Source organism: Notolepis coatsorum (genome assembly GCF_963971535.1).
Source record: "Notolepis coatsorum genome assembly, chromosome: 2".
Classification (NCBI taxonomy): Eukaryota; Metazoa; Chordata; class Actinopteri; order Aulopiformes; family Paralepididae; genus Notolepis; species Notolepis coatsorum.
Genome location: NC_140166.1, coordinates 19,462,049 through 19,487,253, shown reverse-complemented (window position 1 = coordinate 19,487,253; position 25,205 = coordinate 19,462,049). Strand labels below are relative to the sequence as shown.

General features: G+C 44.7%; 1 protein-coding gene across 2 annotated transcripts in view; it reads right to left on the bottom strand.

The window, feature by feature from the left end:
* Positions 1-25,205, bottom strand: part of chek2 (checkpoint kinase 2) — a 112,402-nt gene that overhangs the window by 22,834 nt on the left and 64,363 nt on the right. The window contains exons 7-10 of one of the 2 annotated variants that reach the window (XM_084308877.1): positions 21,244-21,297; positions 9,591-9,655; positions 9,080-9,179; positions 7,773-7,859 (exon numbers count right to left, since the gene is read on the bottom strand). In XM_084308877.1, the coding sequence (XP_084165003.1) occupies positions 7,773-7,859; positions 9,080-9,179; positions 9,591-9,655; positions 21,244-21,297 (306 nt within the window). The remainder of the gene's footprint in view (positions 1-7,772; positions 7,860-9,079; positions 9,180-9,590; positions 9,656-21,243; positions 21,298-25,205) is intronic. The other variant, XM_084308878.1, reaches the window with a different exon arrangement.

Genomic DNA, 25,205 nt, shown 5'->3' with positions numbered 1-25,205 from the left:
AAAACCTACAGCTCCTGGCTCTAACTGAGACCTGGATAACCCCCAATAACTCATCACCACCTGCAGCCTTATCTACAAACTATAACTTCACTCACACACCTCGACCTTCCAGACGGGGTGGAGGCACTGGCCTCATGACATCTCCTTCATGGGCTACAAACTTAACACCACTCCCAGCGCTGTCACTCTCCTCTCTCGAATATCATGCAGTATCCGTCTCTAATCCTTTCAATCTCACCATTGTTACACTCTATCGCCATCCAGGTCCACTCGATCACTTCCCAGATGAGCTGGACATGCTTCTAAGCTCCTTACCAGAAGATGGTACGCCCCTCCTTCTAATGGGCGACTTCAACCAGCCTGACTCATGTCAGTCAGACACAGTGGTCTCCCTCCTACAATCCTTTGACATGACTCCCACTGTCATGCCTCCCACCACGGTAACTCCCCTGCATACATCTGACCATTCCTTCATATCCTTCTCACTAACTCTCATGCTTAACCGAAAGCCTTTCACTCCAACTCAAACCGTCTCAGTCAGATGCAACCTGCCCTCCCTATCCCCCTCCACCCTCTCCTCTGACATACTATCCACTCTACCTTTGAGTGACACCTTCTCTTTTCTCCCCCCAGATACGGCAACATCCACCCTCATCTCAGCCCTCTCAAACTCCTTCGACAAGCTGTCCCCTCGTTGAGAAACCTGCGCGCTGTTCCCCATCCAGTCCATGGCTGACGGATGCAGTGAGAGAACAAAGACAGGTCCTGAGAGCAGCTGAGAGGAAGTATAGAAAGTCACGCCTCACTGCTGACATCACCACATATCACAACCTCTTGTTAACATACTCCAAAACCATTACTACTGCCAAAGCTTCTTTCTTTCACCATAGGATCGAGGCCTCTGCCAAGAACCTTCGCAAACTGCATGCTACCATGTCCTCCCTCCTCACTCCCCCCCACCCCCTCATCTCTCTCTGCCGAAGACTTTGCGATCTTCTTTGAGGAAAAAGTGGAGAACATCCGCAGCCTTCTCCCAACCCCCACCCATTCCAAATACTGAATCGAGAACCTCATCCTTCACTCTGTCATCTTTCTCTCCCATTACAGAAGCTGAGACCCTGACACTGGTAACGTCGAACCGTCCGACTACATGCCAGCTGGATCAGTTACCCTCCCCACTCCTGGCAAGAATTCTGCACTGGGACTGACCTGGAACTCTGCACTGCACTTTACATACTTTATATATATATATTTATTCAAATGATTAATCCTGCACTGCACTGTCTTTGTCCTGTGTCTGTTGTTGTTATGTGAAAAGAAAATGTATGGAAAAATGCATACTCTAACGCTGAGACAATTACCAATGTGGTTACACATATGGCTTAATAAAGGAATCTGAATCCTCCAGACATCCTCCCATTCCTAACTACAACCATCAACTCCTCCCTCAACTCGGGGGTGGTCCCCACCTCCCTAAAACAAGCCAGAGTCACACCACTCATAAAAAAACAACCATGAACCCCACCGTCATAGGCAACTATCGTCCTGTCTCTCTTCTCTCCTTCCTTTCTAAAACACTTGGCCGTGCTGTATCCAACCAACTTACTGCTTATCTCTTAAAGCTATATTCAAATTTTTTACATTTTTCATTTGTTTTTTATTTCCCCTCCCACCTGCAAAATCTTGCGCCTCCAATGCAACGAACGTCATACACCTCATTAACTCTGCCTCTCTTTGTTAACTACAACAAGCAATGACGTTTGTTATTTAAGATGAGGTCGGACTCGGCACTGACAGATTTGTGTTCATTGTGCTGCTTTTATAAAGCCTCAAATGACTGCTTACAATATTTCATGAAAGCAAAGTGTTTCGTTTGTCTAAGATTTAAAAAGGTTTAAACTTTACAGCACTGACAATTCTCTATAGTATTTTTTATAGTGTCCCGACCCATATAAAAACATGTCTTAACACATTGGGTGCCGCGCCCTTTTCGGGCCCCATCTATTCACTGCCACGCTTTAAAAGATAGGAGTCCGTCACCTTGTTTGTAGAGCTATAACTATATTCAATATTATAGCTATGGATACAATACTATGGTCATTTGACAGTGACTTTCTTCCGGTCAAGATGTAAAAAAGAGATAATTTTTTCATACATACATTCACGCGTTATACCGTGGTGAATATAAGTATGTTTTTAGATCGGTCTGGGGTAATTCCCGAAATGCTGAGGAATAGCCTTATGCGTGTATTATACTATAACCGTTGCCGTTTCTTGCCTGGACCGGCTATTATTCTCAAATCAAAATCATAGATATCATGTTTCATCATGAATGCATGAAAGGGGGGGGGGGGGTCGTTTTTTGATGCTTCGATCGTCACCAACGGCATACGTTGTGGACTAACGTTACACACACACGTTCGGATCGAGGTGAAGACATGCTTGGATCAATGCAAGATTGATATCATATAGCCCTTACCTTGACTAGGATGTACCCCAAAAAGAATATTCCAATTATCTGATCGCGATTCCAAGTATTGATGTCCATCGTGTCGCCAACATAATCCACCACACATCATGCATCGGGAGCATTCGATTCTTCTCAATCCAACCGGTATAACCGCTCCCCTTGCACGAAAAAAAAAACGACCCGGAGACATTAGATCGATGCACAGGCCAAGATACAAGGTTTCAAAGGGTGCTCGATATCGCCGTCTAGCTGGATGCGGCCGGTATTGCACTTTGGTGACCTCAGACCCATTCCCTAAGGCAGGGCTATTCAACTGGCGGCCCGCGGGCCAGATCCGGCCCGTGGGATGATTCTGACCGGCCCGCCAAAGATTACATGATAATAAAAAAAAAATAAAAAAAATTAAAAATAAATATTTGTTTTTAATATTTTTTTTTTAACTTTTTTCTTTTCATGTCAACGTTAACACGCACAATTGAGCCAAAAGTCACTCAATTAATGACAGATTTCATTGATAAATTGAGGGAAAACTTTGCAAGTCGATTTGATGAATTTGACATGTCCAGAGAATTGATGCATTTTGTGAGCAACCCATTTGCCAATGTAGCTGCTATTTCCACAAAAGGACAAGAGTTCCTTGCATCACTTCACATTGATGAAGGTCTCCTGCAACTTGAAATAATTGACATGCAAGCATCATCTGCTCTGAAGCAGGCACTTGAGAATGAATCCACCACAACATTTTGGATAAAGTGTATTCATGTCAAGACATTCCCCAAAATAAAAACACTGGCAATATCTGTGCTAACAATGTTTGGCTCAACATACACCTGTGAATCCAGTTTCTCTCACATGAATGCCATTAAAACAAGCAACGTGCCTCCTTGACAAATTAGCATTTGCATCACTGTTTGCGGGTAGCCCTCACTTCCTATGAACCCTCTTTCTCTGCCATTGCCCAGTCAAAGAAGTGCAATCGCTCTCATTAGATGTGTGTATGTAGGCTAGGCCTGTCTGCCCCCCACCCCCCTGATGTTTGAGAGTTAAGAGTGGACAATAAGTGCTAATAAGATGCTGTGATTTGCTGTTGTTGCACAGACATGAAGCACTTTTTCATAAGCTCAGCTGCACTATAAATGTGTTTTTTTGTTCAAGTGTTGATGTTAGAATGTTCAGATGCACATCATGCACTTGTTTGTTTTTTATTTTATTTTTATATTGAAATGTTGAAGAGGAGATGTTGCAGTTGTTGCACAGTCATAAATGAAGCACTTTCTGCAGGAGATGTTGCAGATGTGGCACATAAATGAAGCACTTTTTTTGAAAAGTATACTACTTTTGCAATGTAGTTAAATAAAAGTTGTGAAAATGTGGTTGCGTGTTGTGTCAAGTGTACATATATTCATAGCCAGGGTTCGAAATTAACGGGGGCTTGGGGCATAATGCCCTTGAAAATGGACAAAATGCCCTCGAAAATCAGTTAAGGGGGGCACTTAATGCCCCCGACAGTTTACTAATTATATATATTTATCCGGTAATGGAGCGTCTGTGTATCATATGGTTCAGATGACACGCAAATAAAAAAAATCATTTGGCGGAGCCGGTGTTCTGCACTGGCTGCAGGCAGCAGCAGCAGCACTGCAGCCAGCCAGGTGCTAGTCAGTTTGTGTAAAAATGGCACGCACAATATAAATCAATCTTCATTACGACTTTAAAAACATAGCCATTAACATTACATAGGCCTACACACATCTTGCCATAGCGTTAGCAGTTTGTACAATGTTTGTAGCTGTTAGCTAGCTAGCCCTTCACAACAACAGCTAACACCGTAGCTACTAGCTACTGTAGCAGAGGAGGAAATGGGAGTCTGAGAGGCGGGGTGTTTAAAGACAATGATAGGCGTTTATTTAACATCCAAGAAGGCTAACATACAACTGTGTTTTACTAACTCCAACCGGGACTATTATCGCTTTCGCGCTGCTTGTTGATGTTAATATGAACTGCTCCTAACGTGACCGGAGCTGAAGGTGCCAGTGTGCCACACGCTAAAATGTCCGTGGGGACCCGGCGCCAACCCATAGATAGTTCCAACTCACCGAATTACGTAATCCACCACAGTTGCACTCAATATTTAAATAATGTTAGTCTAAATAAATGTAGACAGAAGAAACATAATAATTTCAAGCAGAAAACGAATCTTTCCATTAAGAACTGACAATCAGGGAATTTAAACATGGTTGACTAGACCCCTGGCCCTTCTATCCTCTTTGTTTTACTGTGTCCTACCAGTTTTTATTACTTTCATTGCTTTATTATGTTTTTAATCCTATATCTTGCAACATATTGTTTGTTTTGTTGCTTTCATTGCTTTGCTATGTTTTTTTTTCTTTCTTTTAATCTTATACCTTGCCTCACACTAATTTGTTTTTATCAACTTGCTTGTGAAGCACTTTGGTGTCAGCTGCCGCTGCCTGGAAATGTGCTATACAAATAAAACTGACTTGACTTGACTTGACTTGACTTGACATTGTTTTTGTGTGTTTATATTAAAGAAAGGAAAGTCTAGTGCTGGCTGAGCATATTGTTTGTTTGCACTAAGTTAATACTTTGACAATATATTTTTCAGTCAGTTCAGTCTTTGTGTGCCAAACATTATTTAAGGCTGTAAACACTGTAAACCTTTTATTTTATTTTTAATAAATGAGAAGCATGTTTAGATTTGAGTGTTACATTTTTTTTTAATAAAAATTAACGTATATCGAACTGAAAACCGTGACCCCAAAATCGTGATACGAACCAAACCGTCCATTTTGTGAACCGTCCCACCCCTACCGTTTATCATAAAAATTCAGTGCCCCCGAAATACAAAAAAAAGCCCCCGAAAATCAATTAAGGGGGGCAAAAAAAGCCCTTGAAAAAAAATGTTAATTTCTAACCCTGTTCATAGCACAGGGAGGTGCCGTGGCAGTCCGGCCCCTGGCCCCTTGGGTTTCTGACAATGTGGCCCCCTGAACAATTTAGTTGAATAGCCCTGCCCTAAGGTAACACCAGGCTCCCTGGATGGATAATGAATAAGAATATCGAGGAAAAAAAGGAAAAACGCCCCAGAAACGTAAAAAGACGTTTTTGGCACTCTACGGTCGGGGCCCAGAAACGTAAAAGTGTTAATAAAAAATTAAGTAAAATTCTGCCTTTGTCTCTATTAACCCTTTCTCCGCCGATGACGTGTTTACACGTCATTCCTCGCCATGCGTAATCTGCCAATGACGGGTTACGGCGTCTTTGAGATCAATATTTCATATTTTCGTCATGGTATTCACATTTCCCCCACGGAGTCTTTGCTGGTGTTGTAGGACTCCGCTCAACTCTGCAACGCTTCAATACCGCCACCTGGTGGCCGATCGGCGAGTTGCCAAAACCGGAAGTGGCCGGAAGTGCTTATTCCGTCCCCTATCCCTATCCAGACACCGTGCATATCGATCCGTTGCCATAACTCAATAAACAACATGATTGGACGTATATTAGTATTATACAAACCGGAACTGGATCACCTAGATCAACATCACATAACTGGGATCTGTTTGCGCCAGTGTGATCGCCCAACGGTAAGAGGAAGCTGCCGTGAGTTTCAGCGTTTTTGATTATTATTATCCATACAAACGGCTCTGATCTATATATCACCCATTCTACATGAATCATTTAACGTCGGTCATTGCATTATAAACGACCCCCCCCCCCCCCTCCTCCGGTCACCAGCAGATGACCAGTCATGACGTTTAGGATCATGTACAGTTGAAATTTTTAATATAACGTTGATCGGTATCAAATTGCATTTGATCATCTAATATATGCATTTATGGCTATATCTCACGTTCTATGAAATACAGCAGAAAACGATAAAAACATATTTATACTCTGGACGGTATTTTAGTATCAATGTGTGAATGAAAAAGTAAAACGTTCCTACATCCTGAACGATGGATAATTGATGTTGAATGGGCCATAGTAATGTCAATTTAGCAATACAATTTAAAAGGTTATAGCCCTGTAAAGAAGGTGAACATCTCCATAGACAAATAGTGCTGGCAGAGAGGCTACAAGGATGGATATAAGCTCCGGCAGAGAATGGGTTAACTACATATAAATATTTATATAATTGTTTGCTTTATAGACGAAGGTTGCAACATAATTATGTAATGTAATGTTGTTGGCTGTATAATAGAGAGCAGCCGCCCAGGCAGCGCAGCTCCCGACTCATTATTAATTTAATTAATCCAATCCACTTTATTTATAGAGCACATTTAAAAACAACAAAGTTGACCAAAGTGCTGTACAACTCCCACAACATAAGATACAAAATATATATGTTTTTTTTTTTTATCTCGAAGCTTCGAATTAAAAATCGAATCTCGGCCCCGAAGCTTCGACGGCCAAAAAAAGCTTCGAAGGCCAGCACTAATGTTTAGGTTACATGTTGTCTTGTATGTTTAGGTTACAATGTTGTCTTGTATGTTTAGGTTACATGTTGTCTTGTGCGTTTAGGTTACATGTTGTCTTGTATGTTTAGGTTGTTGTCTTGTACAAATGCTTTTACAAACCGTACCATGCAGGGCTTCATAAGCCTTCAGATGAAGAGTTTTGAAACACTAACCGGTTCTGGTTATAAATGAGGCGTCTGTACCATGCTTTATAGACGAAGGTTGCAACATAATTATGTAATGTAATGTTGTTGGCTGTATAATAGAGAGCAGCCGCCCAGGCAGCGCAGCTCCCGACTCATTATTAATTTAATTAATCCAATCCACTTTATTTATAGAGCACATTTAAAAACAACAAAGTTGACCAAAGTGCTGTACAACTCCCACAACATAAGATACAAAATATATATATGTTTTTTTTTTTATCTCGAAGCTTCGAATTAAAAATCGAATCTCGGCCCCGAAGCTTCGACGGCCAAAAAAAGCTTCGAAGGCCAGCACTAATGTTTAGGTTACATGTTGTCTTGTATGTTTAGGTTACAATGTTGTCTTGTATGTTTAGGTTACATGTTGTCTTGTGCGTTTAGGTTACATGTTGTCTTGTATGTTTAGGTTGTTGTCTTGTACAAATGCTTTTACAAACCGTACCATGCAGGGCTTCATAAGCCTTCAGATGAAGAGTTTTGAAACACTAACCGGTTCTGGTTATAAATGAGGCGTCTGTAGTGTGTTGCATGTTTGGGATTAAAGAGAAGAAAATTACACTCTGGTGGTGGTGATGATGATAGTGATGATGATGATGATGGTGGTGTATATTTCTGTACCTTGATGAGACAGATGTCCTCGTGAGACGCCAACAGAATGTTCTCTGGCTTCAGATCTCTGTGGATGATCCCGTTGCTATGGAGATACTAGACACGCACACGCACACACACACACACACACACACACACACACACACACACACACACACACACACGCTATAGGGAGGTGTAGTGGTTACGCAGGGTTTCCCATTAATTACCTAGACTGTAGTCCCGCCACAGTTGTATAATGAACCAAAAACAAATGTTAATAATTTTACAATTTTTTTTAAATATAAAGTTTGCCAATAGGGATGTATCATTAGTATTGGCAGTGGTAGTAGTCGTAATAGTAATCCACTATATTTTTTTATTTTCTAAAAAATAAACCAGTTCAACACAGGTAACCACTTTTGCTTAATTTCTTTGATGGCTCAAATGTATGCTCTAGTCCAGTGGTTCCCAACCCTCTCCTCGAGACACCCCAGCCGTTCCATGTATTTGTTAAATTCTACCACCAGCACACCTTGATTCAACTAATAAAGGGCTAGTTAAGTTGAATCGGGTGTGCTGGTGGTGGAATTTAACAAATACATAGACGGTCGGAGGTTCACCTCCCATAGTCTCTGAAAATCCTGTGGGAAACACTGTACGTCATCTTCGTTTTTTCCTGTTCCACCCTCTGTGGAATGCAATGTATTTCCCCATTGACCATTTCTAAATCGGCTCTTTTTAGATAAATAAAGCATTAACGTTGGTATGGTGTACCTTTGTGTGCATATTTATCCACAATCTATAGCTCAACATGAAAATATTCGCAATTAATCGTAAAGGTAGCAAAATAACAACGTTTATGTTTTCGTTCGCCGGGAAACTGCACTACCATTTGGCGCTGCTGACTGATGTCACCACAGCGTAGCCTCCTGCCTGTAGTCACAGACCTAGGATCAGATTTCCCTTACATTCCATAAGCTTAACAATTCGTACAATTGGAAAATAACTGACCCTGAATCTGTGGCTAGTATCTGTTTCACCCAACACTAGTGCTCCGTGATCATAGCCATTTATCTCTAAAGCTAACCACTATTTGTAAAAGCCACAACCACATTACCATATTTGTATTTATAATTTAAATCTTTTCAAATTTGCTGTGAAGATTCATGGCTCCTAGAGGAAGGCCCATGCTGATTTTAGTGGCCCATGACCTTTCCTATAGCACCACCATTACATTTGTATCCGTTAGTTGTTCACCTGATTCACACTGAACTGGGGATCAACACTGATCCAAAGGGACAACGGTTTCCCCGGTTAGTAAATCAAACACCCACCTCCACAGCCTTTAACATCTGATAGAAATACAGCTTGGCTATCGGCTCCTCTAGCTGCCGTTTAGATTTCACCCTGGCAAATAACTCTCCTCCCTCCATCCTGAGAGAGAGAGAGAGAGAGAGAGAGAGAGAGAGAGAGAGAGAGAGAGAGAGAGAGAGAGAGAGAGAGAGAGAGAGAGACAGAGAGAGAGACAGAGAGAGACAGAGAGACTGCATCAGGAAGCAGGTTGGTATATAGTGTATAACGTTTTTACTCAACACTAAAGTGGTAGTTCAGTATGAAGAAAGACAATTCCACTTTTAAGTAGGTGTTGTGCATAAGTCCCCAAATATCTGGTGACAGTCCGGCATTAGTCAAGTGATAGTCTGGCAATAAGCTGGGGATAGTCTGGTGATAGTCCGACAGTCTGGGGATGGTCTGGTTTTATTCCAGTAAAACGTCCTGGTTTTATTCCAGTAAAACATCCTGGTTTTATTCCAGTAAAACTTTCATAAATCTGTTGAGACTCACAGCTCCAGAACAATGTAGTACGAGTCTTCTGTCTGGTAGAAATTCTCTGTCTTGATCAGACATGGCTAGAGGAGATAGCGGAGGAGACAGAGAAGAAGAGAAAGGAGAGAGAAGGAGGGAGAGAAGGAGAGAGGAGAGAGAAGGAGAGGGTATCAATACTGGTACATCTCTAGTAGTTGTGAATATTATCTGCACTTTTCTTTTCTACAATTGAGGACGGGTCACAGCCCCAACGTTCTAAATTAGAATAATAAGAAGAGTATGGTCACAGCACCAACGTTCTAAACTAGAATAATAAGAAGAGTATGGTCACATCACCAACGTTCTAAACTAGAATAATAAGAAGGGTATGGTCACAGCCCCAACATTCTAAACTAGAATAATAAGAGGATCTGTCACAGCCCCAACATTCTGAACTAGAATAATAAGAGGATGGATCACATCCCCAACATTCTAAACTAGAATAATAATAAGAGGATGGTCACATCCCCAACGGTCTAAACTAGAATAATAATAAGAGGACGGGGTAACATACCCAACGGTCTAAACTAGGATAATAAGAAGAGGATTGTCACAGCCCCAACGTTCTAAACTAGAATAGGAGGATCTGTCACAGCCCCAACATTCTGAACTAGAATAATAAGAGGATGGATCACATCCCCAACGTTCTAAACTAGAAAAATAATAAGAGGACGGGTCACAGCCCCAACATTCTAAACTAGAATAATAATAAGAGGATGGTCACAGCCCCAACGTTCTAAACTAGAATAATAAGAAGAGGATGTGTTATTGATCACTGGGAGACAAATAGAATGGTCCATACATCAGTGTTAAAGGAAAACTCCAACATTTTGGGAAATTAGCTTATTTAACATCTTGCCTGGAGTTAGACAAGAAGATACATACCTTTTTTGTCTCTCTGCATGCATTAGGCTTAGGGTACACCCCGCACCGTTAGCGTAGCTTAGCTTCATCACTGGAAGTGGGTCAGACCTTTACCCTGAAGTTCCCTACAGTCACGAAATACACTCTAAATACAACTCCAAAACGTTCCTGTAAACATGTTGTGACCTGTGTATTTACCACGTGGAGAAATAAAAAATAATTGAATTCGACATTTACGTTTTCTAAGCAAATATACTCGGAAGTATTTTTTGCCGAACCACTCCTCTCTGGGCTCAGTGATTTCACGTCACCAGTGCTACTTTCTAACGTGAGGCCAGTGTTTGTTTACATTTTCATTTAATTCAAAGGATCCGAACCGATTGAAGTTTATGGATACCATGACTGTGGTAAGTTTTAAGGGGCTAGCGTTACACAATAAATGAGTTATAATAATACCACAAGTGTTCACTCGCCCAAACCCTGTAGCCGTGCATCGCAGTCATGAAAGGGGCTAACTAGGTCGATAGTCCAGCAACGTTATGACTGTCCCATTAATCAATCTCACAATATTCGCTAACGTTAGACAGATGGAATACAGCCTTCCATCTAAAAACATAAATGAAAACTTACCACAGTCATGGTATCCATAAACTTCAATCGGTTCGGATCCTTTGAATGAAATTAAAATGTAAACAAACACTGGCCTCACGTTAGAAAGTAGCACTGGTGACGTGAAATCACTGAGCCCAGAGAGGAGTGGTTCGGCAAAAAAAAATTCCGAGTATATTTGCTTAGAAAACGGAAATGTCAAATTCAATTATTTTTTATTTTTCCACGTGGTAAATACACAGGTCACAACATATTTACAGGAACGTTTTGTAGTTGTATTTGGAGTGTATTTCGTTACTTCAGGGTAAAGGGCTGACCCACTTCCAGTGATGAAGCTAAGCTACGCTAACGGTGCGGGCGTTCCCTAAGCCTAATGCATGCAGAGAGACAAAAAAGATATGTATCTTCTTGTCTAACTCCAGGGAAGATGTTAAATAAGCAAATTTCCCAAAATGTTGGAGTTTTCCTTTAATATGTGATTATTGCCGGTCTGATATATAGAGGTTGTGTGTCCGAGTGGTAACCATTATGAGGAAACCATTATGACATGAATGAATGGTTTATTTTCGGTATTTGTTTACAGACAAATCAAAAGCACACTTGTGTGGACTTACAAAAAAGAAAAAAGAAAAAAAGAATAACTAATATGTTCACACAAGTAAGCTCACACAAAATCCAAAATCAATGACTGAAAAAAGGAATAGGCTGAAGCACATGCTTATTTTTGCTCATCACTGACACATCATCTTCTTATTCTACTAGGTTTTCCATTACAGATGGAATGTAGGTAAATAAAGCCAATTCTATACTAGACTATAGTATAATATATATATTGTATATAATTCTATACTTTCTATGAATAGTTTATTTTAGGGTTAGACCGATATGGGTTTTTCAGGGACGATACAGATGCCCATTATTAGTAAATAAAGCTGATATCTGTGGCATCATCCATGTGGCATGTCCATGCAACACCATACTTTATCATGTTAAAGTGAGCCTGCTAGAGAAAGATGGTAATGTTCACGCGCCGATATCTAACATTTTATATTGGCTGACACAAATATTTGTAAAATGGCCAGTGTAACTGAGGGGTACAATTCCCTGACTGTATTACTAGATATGATACTTACTACCACTACCTTTGTACTTAATATTCGGCCACCCAGTACACGGCATAAATATATTATCATGAACACTCTCACGTAGATGAAACGGATCCAACACAAATGTACGAATTAGAAACAGGTCTTTATTTCCTACACAGCGATGGTGTGTAGAATAAGCACTTAATCACTTAATTACATTTATGAATTGAAATAGTATGCACTTTTATGGCAAGGAGTATTCGTCGGTATATCAATAGATAATGTCCAATCTCTGAAGGCGCAGGTGGTAAATATACGACCTGGAATAGTTAAGGAATAACAGCAATGATACTTTAATGATTATAGGCTGGATACACTAGAGGGGGTTAATCCGGTCGCTTGTAAGCCGACAGGAGTAGGAGGGGGGGGGGGGGTAGAATCCAGCTGCCTCGTCCGGCCAAGGGTATCCCAGGTGAACCCACTGTAGTGCCGTTCAATGCGCCGGCGATCCTTGGACCACAGATGAAAGCAGGTGGACTCTTTGTGGGCCGGCTCTCTCCGGTCCACGGGGGAGAGATGTGGAGAGACCTCGTCTTGCAGAGCGTCTCCTCACCTTGCGTCCTCTCCAGGGGGGGGGTTCCAACACACGGTAGTGTCGGGGGTCTTTATCCATAGAATAATCAAAGTATCCAAAGCATAATCCGTGCCTGGGAAGGCGGGCTGTCGTCGGTAGAATAATCCGGTATACAGGTCCACTCGCTCGTCGGCTCTGGGGCTCCTCGGGTGCAGCTTCACATAGGGTCAACCACCCTGGGTAAGCAGCCAGTTCTCTGCCCGAAACGATGGGGTACTGACTACGGTAGTATTCTCACCGCACGAAACACTATATATTAACAGACTATTATTAGCTTAATAGACTACGTCCAACTCGACGATATAGTGCCAAATATGACTATTCAAATATTAATATACACGATGTCTCAATACCGATGGTAGGCCGAACTTGGCCTTACTCCCACACGTGGCATCGCGGGGAGGCTTTACGTCTGTGACTCTATTGGAGGGTAAGAAACTGGACTGAAAAGAAAGTCCTACTTTAGTAGCGCAGTATATATACGCACTATGAACAAATAGTCCCATTAGTGGTGCGGTAGCCAAATTCCTACGCGGAACTAGGACTTGTTCGTACATGTCGAGCGGTACGTTTGAACTGGGTCTGAGGGGTATGGCAGCCTGGCACCAAGGTCTCGACCAATAGTAGAATGGAGACTATTATGGGATGTTCAGTAGGCTAGAATGGATATTCAATGCATATTGTACAAGGAATATACAAGGGATATCAGGGAATATTAGAGAATATACAAATACAATTAAATATATATATATAAATAAATATATATATTCGGTTTAATCTGGCCCTTCACAACAGCCACCCCCTGAATAGGTCCCAGACCTAATCAGTTAAACGGAGACAGATTAATCGCGTTGTCTATTTACACATAAGGGTTTGCTGTAGGGGTCAGTCAACTTCACAAAGTCATAGGGTTGTAGGGTCATGGTCATCATCGATTGTGTCTGGGAGTCGAGGCAGTTCTATGAGCCTTGCCACGGGACGGGTGTAAGTGCGACCCTGGACGAGCACTTCAGCTGCTCGGACCTTGCCGTCGGCACCGGTGATCACTTTGCTTACGCGGCCGGCCGGCCACATAGCTCTGGGCAGTGATTGATCAATAATCATGACGACTGTTCCTTCTGTCAAATTGTCTCTCTCCTTTACCCACTTCTGGCGGGTCTGTAGAGACGGTAGGTAGTGCAGTAGGAAACTGTTCCAAAACTTGTCGGCTAATACTTGGCTGTACCTCCACATTCGTCGGCCGTTCGCTTCTTCAGGCCGGTACATTGTCTGGGGTAATGTGGGATCTAGCCGCCCCATCAGGAGTGTGTTGGGGGTAACTGGGTCGATATCCGCCACATCACTGGAGACATATCCGAGGGGCTTCGAGTTAAGTACTCCCTCAATCTCCGTGAGGACTGTCATTAGGACTTCTTCCGCCACAGTCTGGGCCCCAAGTACTGCGTACAGGGCTGTCTTTATGGAGCGCACTTCTCGTTCCCAAGTGCCACCGAAGTGGGGTGCGTTTGGGGGGTTGAATTGGAAATCAACCTGTGCTGGAGCGAGGTGGGTCTTAAGTTCTGGGCCCATAGCTTGGAAGCTCTCTCTCAGCTCTCTTTCGCCGCCTTTGAAGTTTGTCCCATGATCGGACAATAGGGTAGACGGTCTTCCCTTCCGTGATGTGAATCTACGGAAGGCCATAAGGAATGAGTCTGTGCTCATGGTCGGGAGAAGCTCGATGTGTATCGCTCTGGTGGTCATGCATTTGAATACAATACCCCACCGCTTCTCGGTTCCTCTTCCTTTCTTTATGTGCAGCGGGCCAAAGCAGTCCATACCCGTTGAGTGGAATGGCTTGTCACCGATTCGGAGGCGACATGGAGGAAGGTCAGCCATCCTTGGTATGCTGGGCTGCGCGCGCCACTTGCGGCAGTCTAGACATGTTCGTTGGAAGCGTCGTACCGCCTTTCTTCCTTGTAGGATCCAGTAACGACGTCTGATTTCCGCGAAGACTCTTTCTGCTCCTGCGTGATGTACATCCTCATCGTATTTCTTTATAATCAGCTCTGTGACCTTGTGTCGGCTGTTCAATACGATCGGGTATTTAATGTCATCCGGTAGATTGGGGGCTCTGCGTAGGCGACCACCCACTCTGATGAGGGTGTGAGCGTCGCTCTCGGGGGCCAGGTGAATTAATCTGCTGTCGGATGGGACGGGCTTTCCTCCCTGTAGACAGGCCAATTCATCGGGGAACGAGTCTCTCTGGGCTCGCTGCAGTAGAAGCAATTCTGCTTCCTCGTAGTTAGCCGCTGACATATCAGCGGGGGACTTGCACTCCGGGTGGTACCGCAGGAATGTTCTTTGTTGTGCACTCTCTATGGACGTGCAATCGTTTATGTTAGGGTCGGTGGAGGCTACGGTGCTCAATCCACAGAACACAGACTTCTTAATTTCCACCTCCTCTGGACTTGCTTCCCTCGGGATAGGCATGGGCCACTGTCCTTCCGGGAGTCTTAGGAATGCGGGGCCGTCACTGTAGACATTGCGACGGGTGAGGTCATCCAGGGGCATCCCCCGGGTGATGACGTCAGCTGGGTTCTGTTTTGTATCAACGTAGCGCCACTCTGTTTCTCCGGTTAACTCTTCGGTTAAGTCTTGAATCTCGGTGACTCTGACTCCCACGAAGACTTTGTACTTGCATGAGTCCGATTTGATCCAGGCGAGTACCGTCGTGGAATCTGACCACAGGATTGTTCTAGACACCGGTATGGTGAGCTCACGTTGGATGAGCGTGGCTAGGTGCGCTCCGGCTAGGGCTGCGCAGAGCTCTAGACGTGGGATAGATTGTTGCTTGCGTGGGGCTATTCTCGAGCGGGCGAGGACAAATGCTGTGTAGATCTCTCCGTCCGCTGCTGGGTCCTCTGCTACATGTTTCTGTAGTGCAAATGTCGCACAGCAGGGGCTGCACGTCGTTCCGAAGGGGAGGACTTCCCATTGGTAGATGGCTGGGTGCTCATCTCCTGGCTTCTCTCTCCATAGGAACCGTAACAGGGGCTTGTCCGCCTCTACTAATCTCACCTGCAGGAACATTCCTTTAATGTCCCCGCTGATGGCCACCTTTTCCTGGCGGAAGCGGAGTAGAACGCCGAGTAGGGAGGGGCCGAGGGTGGGACCGGGCAGTAACTCTTTATTCAGATTTTGGGATCCGATCTGGTAGCTGCAGTTAAATACTATGCGGTCTTTACCGTTGTGATGGACCTTGTGGTGGGGCACGTACCACGATTCAGTGGTCTGGTCAGCCTCTTTAATGTCCATCTTTGTGACGTGTCCCGCTGTGATGAGCTTCTCAATCTCAGCGCGGTATACACTCTCTTGGGCGGGGTTCTTGGCTAAGCGCCGCTCCGTGTTCAGCAGGTACCGTTCTATGGCGTCTGTCTTGGCGTGGAAAGTAGGCATTCCTTCTCGCCGCAGGAGTGGCGTGGCGTATCTCAACACGCCGTTGACCGGGACTCTCTTGGTCCCTGTCTCGAGGAGGTGAATGGCGTAAATGTCATCTTTAGAGCGAATGTCTTTCTTTCCATTCTTAAAGGGCATTTGTTCCAAGCTCCATAGCCGCTCTACGTGTTGCAGGAGTGCGGTTTCTCCCTCTGTGACTCGGGAGTGGAGACATCTAGTGGCTGTACTTCGGTTGAGAGATTTGGCGAGCGGGCCTTGGAGAGTCCATCCCAAACGGGTCTCGACTGCTGCAGGACAGCCTCGGGGTCCGGTATGAACCCGGTCTATCGGGACAATGAGGTCTGCATGGTCGGAGCCTATCAACAGGGTCGGCATAGCATTGTCTATGAGCGGGATCGGTAACTTGCGCAGATGTGCATATTTCTCCATCAGCTTGGCGACGGGGTATGTGTACCGCGACAGTCCTATTTCTTGGCTGGTGAAAGCGTCTGCAATCTGGTACCGTCGCTCAGGCTGGCCGCTTGCTGCGATAGAGAATGAGACATTCTCGCCCTTTATCGTCTTCAAATCTCGTCTTATTGTCCGAATTGTCATTTGGGTTTCGCTTCCCCGCAGCCCTAGCTGGGCCGCAGCGGAGGCGAGCAGCAGGGTCTTCTCTGACCCGTCATCGAGGACGGCGTAAGTGTCCAGGACTTTATTCTGGTAGCTTAGTGTCACACGCACTACTTTTAGGAGTACTCGGGCTCCACTGCTGCTGGCGGGATCGATGTACATGACGCTCGCTTTGCGGCTGGATGGTGCAGGTGAAGGGCGCCGTCTGTTACTGTCGTGAAGTATGTCCAGATGGGCTCCATCGCACTTGGTGCACCTTTTCTTTAAGCGGCATTCGGCTGCCATGTGTGAGCGCGCACAGCGAAAACAGCGCTTGTTGGACTTTATCCATTGACCTGCTTCCTCCGCGTTCAGCTTGGGGAAGGAGTCACATTGCGCTAGCCAGTGTTCTTTCTCACAGTAGGGGCACACTATCTTCCACTTCTCCGTTCTGGAGGGGGTACTGTGGCTCCTGCTGCTCGGTACTGACTCCGATTGGTGCATCACAGTCACCGATCTTCTTCCATCATTTAGTCGTCTGGTTCCTTCTCTGGAGCCAGGGGTGCTCCGTCCGAATGTATCTAGCCGTAGGCTGCTGACTTCTCTCGCCAGGAAGTCTGCTAGATCGAGGAGGTTCGGTTCGGGGCCATTCGGGTCTCTGTGGTCCCTCTGCCGCCTAAAGCGCTCCTGACGAGCGGGCGGCAGCTTCTCCAGAATCCTTTCCACATTTGAGTTGGCGTAAAGTTCATACTTCCCCTTCTCTCTTTGCGCTCCCAACATCCCTACCAGGGACTGCACTCTGATGGACAGGTCGTCCAGTGCTCGATTGTCTATTGCTGGGGGTAAGCGGTCGATGTGTCGGATCTCCTGGATCACGTAATCCCATATGCGCCCATACCTCTGGTCCAATGCTACCAGCGCTGCTGTGTATGGGGTGGTGGAAGTCGCGTAGGCGAGCGCTATATTATGTGCGCGGGGCACCTTTAAGTGCTGCAGTAGGATGGCGTATTTGTGGCGTTCATCCAATACATCCACCAACATGGTCTCCAGACACATGCGGAGTTCTGTATACTGGGCCCGGTTCTCTTGGGTGAAGTCGGGTACCATAGGCGTGCCAATGTATGACGCTGACTGTGGATACATCGGCGAGCGTTGGGGGAGAGGCCTCCTAGGCGAGTCTCCTCCCGCTCCTTGGTATGGGCTGGTACCGGCAGTGTACCATGGCCCGCTTGTCCAGGTGCTGTTCCTCGGTGCGGGTCGTGCGTCGTGCTCACCCGTGTATAGAGTCGGGGGTCTGTAGCGCAGCTCCGCGGGAGTATAGCCTGGGCTGTACCGGACCTCCTGGTCCGGTAGAGTACTGTGCTGTCTTCGGGCGCGGTTCTCCTCCTCTTCCTCTTCGTCTTCAGTTAGGTCATCCAGTGCTTGTAGTCTCTGGTTTAGCCTCTCCACAGGATATGCTGCTCCTTCCCGGTTGCTAGGTCTCGCTTGGACCGGTGGGGGGAGGTGGTCTGTGGGGGGTATAGACCTCGTCTGTTGGTCAAGTTCAGGGTTGTTTACTCGGCTAGGGGATGCCGCCCTGGAGGTGTGTCTAGACGAGTTCCTGGAGCCTCTGGCGGAGGGAGAGGGTGTTGTCCGTCTGATCAGCTGTTCTATTAGTTGCGCTTGCTGTCTGTCGCGCTTCAGATTCAGATTCCTTTATTGAGCCATTTGTGTAAACACATTGGTAATTGTTGCAGCAATACAGTGTATGCATTTTTTCTTTTTTCACAGTAAACAAACACCAACACAGACAAGAAACGAAACAGTGCAGTGGGGGATTAATCAATAAATAAAATACATATATATATATATAAAGTGAAGTGTGCAGAGATCCAGTACGGACTAGTGCAGTGCAGTCAATGTCATTTAGCCAGTGTCACTTGGGGGCAGAGGGGGGGGGGGGGGGGGGGGGGGGGGGTACCGAGGGGGGGGGGGGGGGGCCTGAGGCATTGATCAGCCTGGCGGCTGAGGGGAAGAAGCTCAGTCTGTGTCGAGCTTTCACAGCCTTTGGGATCCTCAGCCTTCTCCCAGAGGGGAGCAGGGTGAAGAGGCTGTGACCGGGGTGGGATGGGTCGGCCATGATCTTTCTCGCCCTCTTCAGCGCCCTGGAGTCGTGCAGGGACCTGAGGGAGGGCAGGGGACAGCCGACTGCGTCCCGTAGAGCACCAGCAGCTGCTCGCTGGCTGTCTGCTCGGTCTCGGGCCACATTCTCTTCCATCTGAATGCGTCTTATTTCTAGACGTATATGCTCTTCTTCGCTCCGCTGCTGGATCTGCAGTCGGTCGCGTTCAGCAGCAGCGTTCAGGCTGATGAGGAAGGCCTGCTGTAGGGTCCTCTCTGCCTCGCTGGGAGAAGGCGGTTGTATAGGGGAGCCTTCCCTCGGGGTACTCCTTGCGGAGCCTTGGAGCTCTATCTCCACGGTGCTCTCCCCGTCTTCTTCCGTGCCGAGTTCTCTCTCGGTAGCGTTGTATTCCTCCCGGGACTCATCGGGGACTACTTCTTCAGTACTGGCGGGGTGTGAAGTCATGTCTGGTTCCCACTGGTCCCCACCGTGAACTTGGTCAGTTACATTAGAGCCCGTAGGGGCCTCTATAGTCGGGGTAGTCTGGGCGTTGGGGTTAGACATACTTTTACTTTCTAGTTTTACCGCGTTTACTGTTAGTAGAAGACTAGGTTGTTGACTGACAGCGTAAGCCTCTAAGTACTGAGGGAGCCGTCGTTCGCGCTGCGGGCGTTGGTTAGGAGGATCGTTTCGTGGAGTGTTCATCATAGGCCATTTCAATATTAATAACACTATATTAATATTACACTGATTACCCTCCGGCTCGAAGGACCAATTGTAACTGAGGGGTACAATTCCCTGACTGTATTACTAGATATGATACTTACTACCACTACCTTTGTACTTAATATTCGGCCACCCAGTACACGGCATAAATATATTATCATGAACACTCTCACGTAGATGAAACGGATCCAACACAAATGTACGAATTAGAAACAGGTCTTTATTTCCTACACAGCGATGGTGTGTAGAATAAGCACTTAATCACTTAATTACATTTATGAATTGAAATAGTATGCACTTTTATGGCAAGGAGTATTCGTCGGTATATCAATAGATAATGTCCAATCTCTGAAGGCGCAGGTGGTAAATATACGACCTGGAATAGTTAAGGAATAACAGCAATGATACTTTAATGATTATAGGCTGGATACACTAGAGGGGGTTAATCCGGTCGCTTGTAAGCCGACAGGAGTAGGAGGGGGGGGGGGGTAGAATCCAGCTGCCTCGTCCGGCCAAGGGTATCCCAGGTGAACCCACTGTAGTGCCGTTCAATGCGCCGGCGATCCTTGGACCACAGATGAAAGCAGGTGGACTCTTTGTGGGCCGGCTCTCTCCGGTCCACGGGGGAGAGATGTGGAGAGACCTCGTCTTGCAGAGCGTCTCCTCACCTTGCGTCCTCTCCAGGGGGGGGGTTCCAACACACGGTAGTGTCGGGGGTCTTTATCCATAGAATAATCAAAGTATCCAAAGCATAATCCGTGCCTGGGAAGGCGGGCTGTCGTCGGTAGAATAATCCGGTATACAGGTCCACTCGCTCGTCGGCTCTGGGGCTCCTCGGGTGCAGCTTCACATAGGGTCAACCACCCTGGGTAAGCAGCCAGTTCTCTGCCCGAAACGATGGGGTACTGACTACGGTAGTATTCTCACCGCACGAAACACTATATATTAACAGACTATTATTAGTTTAATAGACTACGTCCAACTCGACGATATAGTGCCAAATATGACTATTCAAATATTAATATACACGATGTCTCAATACCGATGGTAGGCCGAACTTGGCCTTACTCCCACACGTGGCATCGCGGGGAGGCTTTACGTCTGTGACTCTATTGGAGGGTAAGAAACTGGACTGAAAAGAAAGTCCTACTTTAGTAGCGCAGTATATATACGCACTATGAACAAATAGTCCCATTAGTGGTGCGGTAGCCAAATTCCTACGCGGAACTAGGACTTGTTCGTACATGTCGAGCGGTACGTTTGAACTGGGTCTGAGGGGTATGGCAGCCTGGCACCAAGGTCTCGACCAATAGTAGAATGGAGACTATTATGGGATGTTCAGTAGGCTAGAATGGATATTCAATGCATATTGTACAAGGAATATACAAGGGATATCAGGGAATATTAGAGAATATACAAATACAATTAAATATATATATATAAATAAATATATATATTCGGTTTAATCTGGCCCTTCACAACAGCCAGATATATCAGCAAACACTTTATTGATTTATTTATTTGAGAAATAACTTTTATTGATTCATTTATTTTAGTAATAACTTTAATGTTTTCTCAACTCACATGGTCAATCTTCTGGAGGATCTCAATCTCTCGCTCTGCATTCCTGGTGGCTGTCTGTCATTGGATGAAACGCATCACATGATCATTACTACTTTTCTAATGTTTATGTTCATATCTTTTATATATATATATATATATATATTTTTTTTTTTTTTTTTTTTTTTATATTTAGTGTAATTTCTACTACCCTGCTGTCAGGTTTATAGGTCCAAGTCACTTTTCATTGTATTAACCTCTTAACTTGAGAATGATTTGCACATCGGCGCGACATGCCACTTTGGCGACCTCTAGCGGCTCAGGTGTGCATATTTTTTATATAATATATATATAGAATTAAAGCCCTATTTGTTTGTCGATTGCCATTTCAGGCGACAAAATCTGTTCAGCGGTTCTCGAGTTACATGGCGATATGTGAGGCGTGTGCTAAAGTACAAATTTTTTTTCTTGAATACCACCCGCGACTCCAGAAGCTCTAGCTCCGTCAATCATTTGGCAATCTCGAAAATGATTGGACAGGGTTGTAACTAGGGGTGGAACGGTTCACAAAATCTACGGTTCGGTTTGTATCACGGTTTTCGGTTCGGTATACTTTTTTTTTGTATGTAACACTCCAAAAATACCATACATCAGCATAAGATATATAGCCTAAAAATAATCCAACTTTTCAGTTATTCTCAAGGACGTAGTCATGCAAAATTTTTAAGAATGAGGCAGTTTGACATCCGGCACATTATTTTGACAGTGACGGTTAGAGCTAAGAGAGAGGGGAGGGCATTAGGCTTGGGCGGTATGACGGTATACCAGGGTATTTCGAAATCCCGTCGGTATGATTTTCAATACCGTGACGTCACAGACTGTGCGCCAAATCATAGATGAGTTTCCTTCTATTACACTGACAGAGTTATATAACAGGGACGGCGTTGCTTGTAGTGCACAGCACGCGCCAGCAGAGGGCAGGGCAGTCTGTCTTTCCCTCTCTGTCAGAGCTCAGCAGCAGAGCAGAGCTGAGCAGGAGACGCAACGCACGTGTTCCTTTGGGTCTTTCATCTCGCATGTGTGTGTTAATCTGCACGACAGATAAAGACTTATTCTTCTATAGAATGCGATTATGGACCAATGGCAGTCCGTTTATTAAGGTCGAATGGATTATGAATTATGAATGCTGGGAGTGTATGTTTGGTAAACCATTCCAGTTCGACTGTGTGTGTGCGTATTGGCTTCGCGATTCACTACATGGGTTTAAGCTAGGTTTTGATTATCACTTAATCAATGCAGAATAAATTGTATGTGTCTGTATGTGTAGTTGTGTACTACTGTCGTGAGTTTGTGACTCACATTGCTCTAATTTCAGCCTCTGTTATACGTTATTTGTTTCGTTTCATATCTGTGTGTCTCGACCGTGCGCGCTGATTTGTTTACTTTGGCAACACGGGTCGCTAAGGAATTTAGGTTAGAGGTTGAAGAAAGTGCACTTTTAGGTTGAAAGAACGGCCCTAATGTCAACGTGTTTCAATATAAGCGTTATGTATGGTGATAACGACGAGTATATTGTTAACTTAGCTCCGCCCCCCCCCGCTGATGAAAATGAAAGTCATACCGTCATAATACCATTATGTCAGCAAGGTATGACGGTATGAAAAAAATTATACCGCCCAAGCCTAGAGGGCATTGCTGCTTTAAACATGCTTCTCATTTATTTGGTAAAAAAATGTTTACCTTTAATAATGTTTGGCACACAAAGACCGAACTGACTGAAAAATATAGGCAACATTTGTCAAAGTATTAACTTAGTGCAAACAAACAAAATAATTAAACCTTTCTATTTTTGTGGCCACATTATAGACAAAGGCCATCAACATAAAGTATGCATATGCTCAACCAGCACTAGACTTTCTTATAAAAAAGGAAGTCACTGTGTTATTTAAAATAAATAAATCATGTGTACTAAATATATATTAACTTTTTAACACTTTGATCGCCATGGTTAAATTCATAATTTACCATCCCTAGCCAGCTCTATTTGTCTATGGAGAAGTTCCCCTTCTTTGCAGGGCTATAACTTTTTAAATTCTATTGCTAAATTGACATTATTATGGCCCATTCAATGTCCTATATCCATTGTTCAGGGTGTAGCAACGTTATACTTTTTCATTCACATATTCATACTAAAATATGGTCTAAAGTATAAGTATGTTTTTATCGTTTTCTGCAGCTTTCTCCAGAACTTGATTTATAGCCCCAAATGCATTATATTGATGATCAAATACAGTTTGGTAGCGATCGGTGCCAGATGAAAAATGTCAACTGGAGGTACTTCTAGAAGTTACTACATATCATCCGATATTGACCGGATGGGCGAGGGGGCGTTTATAATTCCGTGGGCAACGTTATACCATTCATCTAGTGTGGGTCATATGATCATCAGATCAGTTAGTATAGAAGTTGGATGTTGATTTAGATGAACCATTTCCAGGTTGTATAATACTATATACGTCCAAATAACGTTGTTTATTGAGTTAGGGCGAGCGATTGATTATCCAGTGTGTTGAGATGGAGTCCGGCTAACGATCGCGAGTGCCCGGACGAAATATGGATGAGCACTTCCTGTTTCTGCCGATCGGCCACCAGATGGCGCTCTTGAACCGTTAGACAGTTGAGTGGAGCTCACCAGTACATCTCATGTCTCCGGAGGAGAAATATGATTTCGATCACAGATTTTTGAAATATTGATATCAAAGACGAGTTACGGCGTCTTCGGCAGAATGAGCATGGCGAGCAAAGACGAGTTACGGCGTTCCCGGCGATTAAAGTGTTAATTGCATGAAACATTATGAAGTATTCTCTTATGCCACTTTTCACTGCATGGTACGGGATCATCCCTATGTTCCCCGGGTTCTATGTTCCCCGCTTTGATTGATTAATAGATTGAACATTTTATAAATGTTTATTATTTTATTAATTATTAATGTCCGCCTTGTTTCGAACGGTTAAGCTTAGGCCCTCTTTCTAACTGGTTAAGGTTAGAGTTTGGAATCAGGGCTGGTGGTCTAAAATTTTCAATCAATCAATCAATCAAAGCGGGGAACATAGAACCCGGGGAACATAGGACCCGGGGAACATAGACATGCTCCCCATGGTACCTAATCGACTCGCTTTTGCTTTTTGAGAGTCAACAGTAACACGGCGTTGGAACCTAGAGAAGCCCTGATGATATAATATAAACAAACAGCCAATAAACGTGAAGTTATCTTTGAACCTCTGTTGTCAAGCGTCGTCAATATACCCCCCCCCCCCCCCCCCCAATGGAACTGGTGTCGTGGAGTCACTTCGCTGTGAACGTTTCCACGGTTAACTTGCGGCTAACGCTAGTTAGCTTAGCTCGCGGCTAACGTAACGTTAGCCTAGCTCGCGGCTAACGCATCCCAATAACCGAACAATACACACATGCCCCGAACCGTGGAGGTCGTACCGAACGGTGTACGGTTCGAATGTGTACCGTTCCACCCCTAGTTGTAACCAATGAGTGTGGCTTTCCAATGATATCCCACATGGGGATGAGCGAATCAGGGATCTAGGTGAAAAGTTCAACTCAAGTTCAGACCTGTTACTCTATTTCATTAGCACTAAAAGTGAATTGTCTTGGGGAGCTCCAGTAGCTCACCACGTACCGCGAGTGCTATTTCAGCGCCGTGGACAACCGCGCTCACGCGGATCTGGGGCTGAGCGAGTTCGAATCCCGGACTGCAGCCGTGCCTTTCCCAGAGTGTCTTCCCCCCCATCTGAACCCTTTCAGCCTGCTTCTGTCGGTCGAACTTGACCAAGTATAAATGCGATAAACGTATAAAAGAGCCAGGGAAATGGCCAAAGTTTAAAAAAATAAATAAAATGAATTGTCTTTATTGCATCAGCAACTTCAAAATGCAACTTCAAAAGAGACCAGGCTCATGCATGTGCTATAAGTA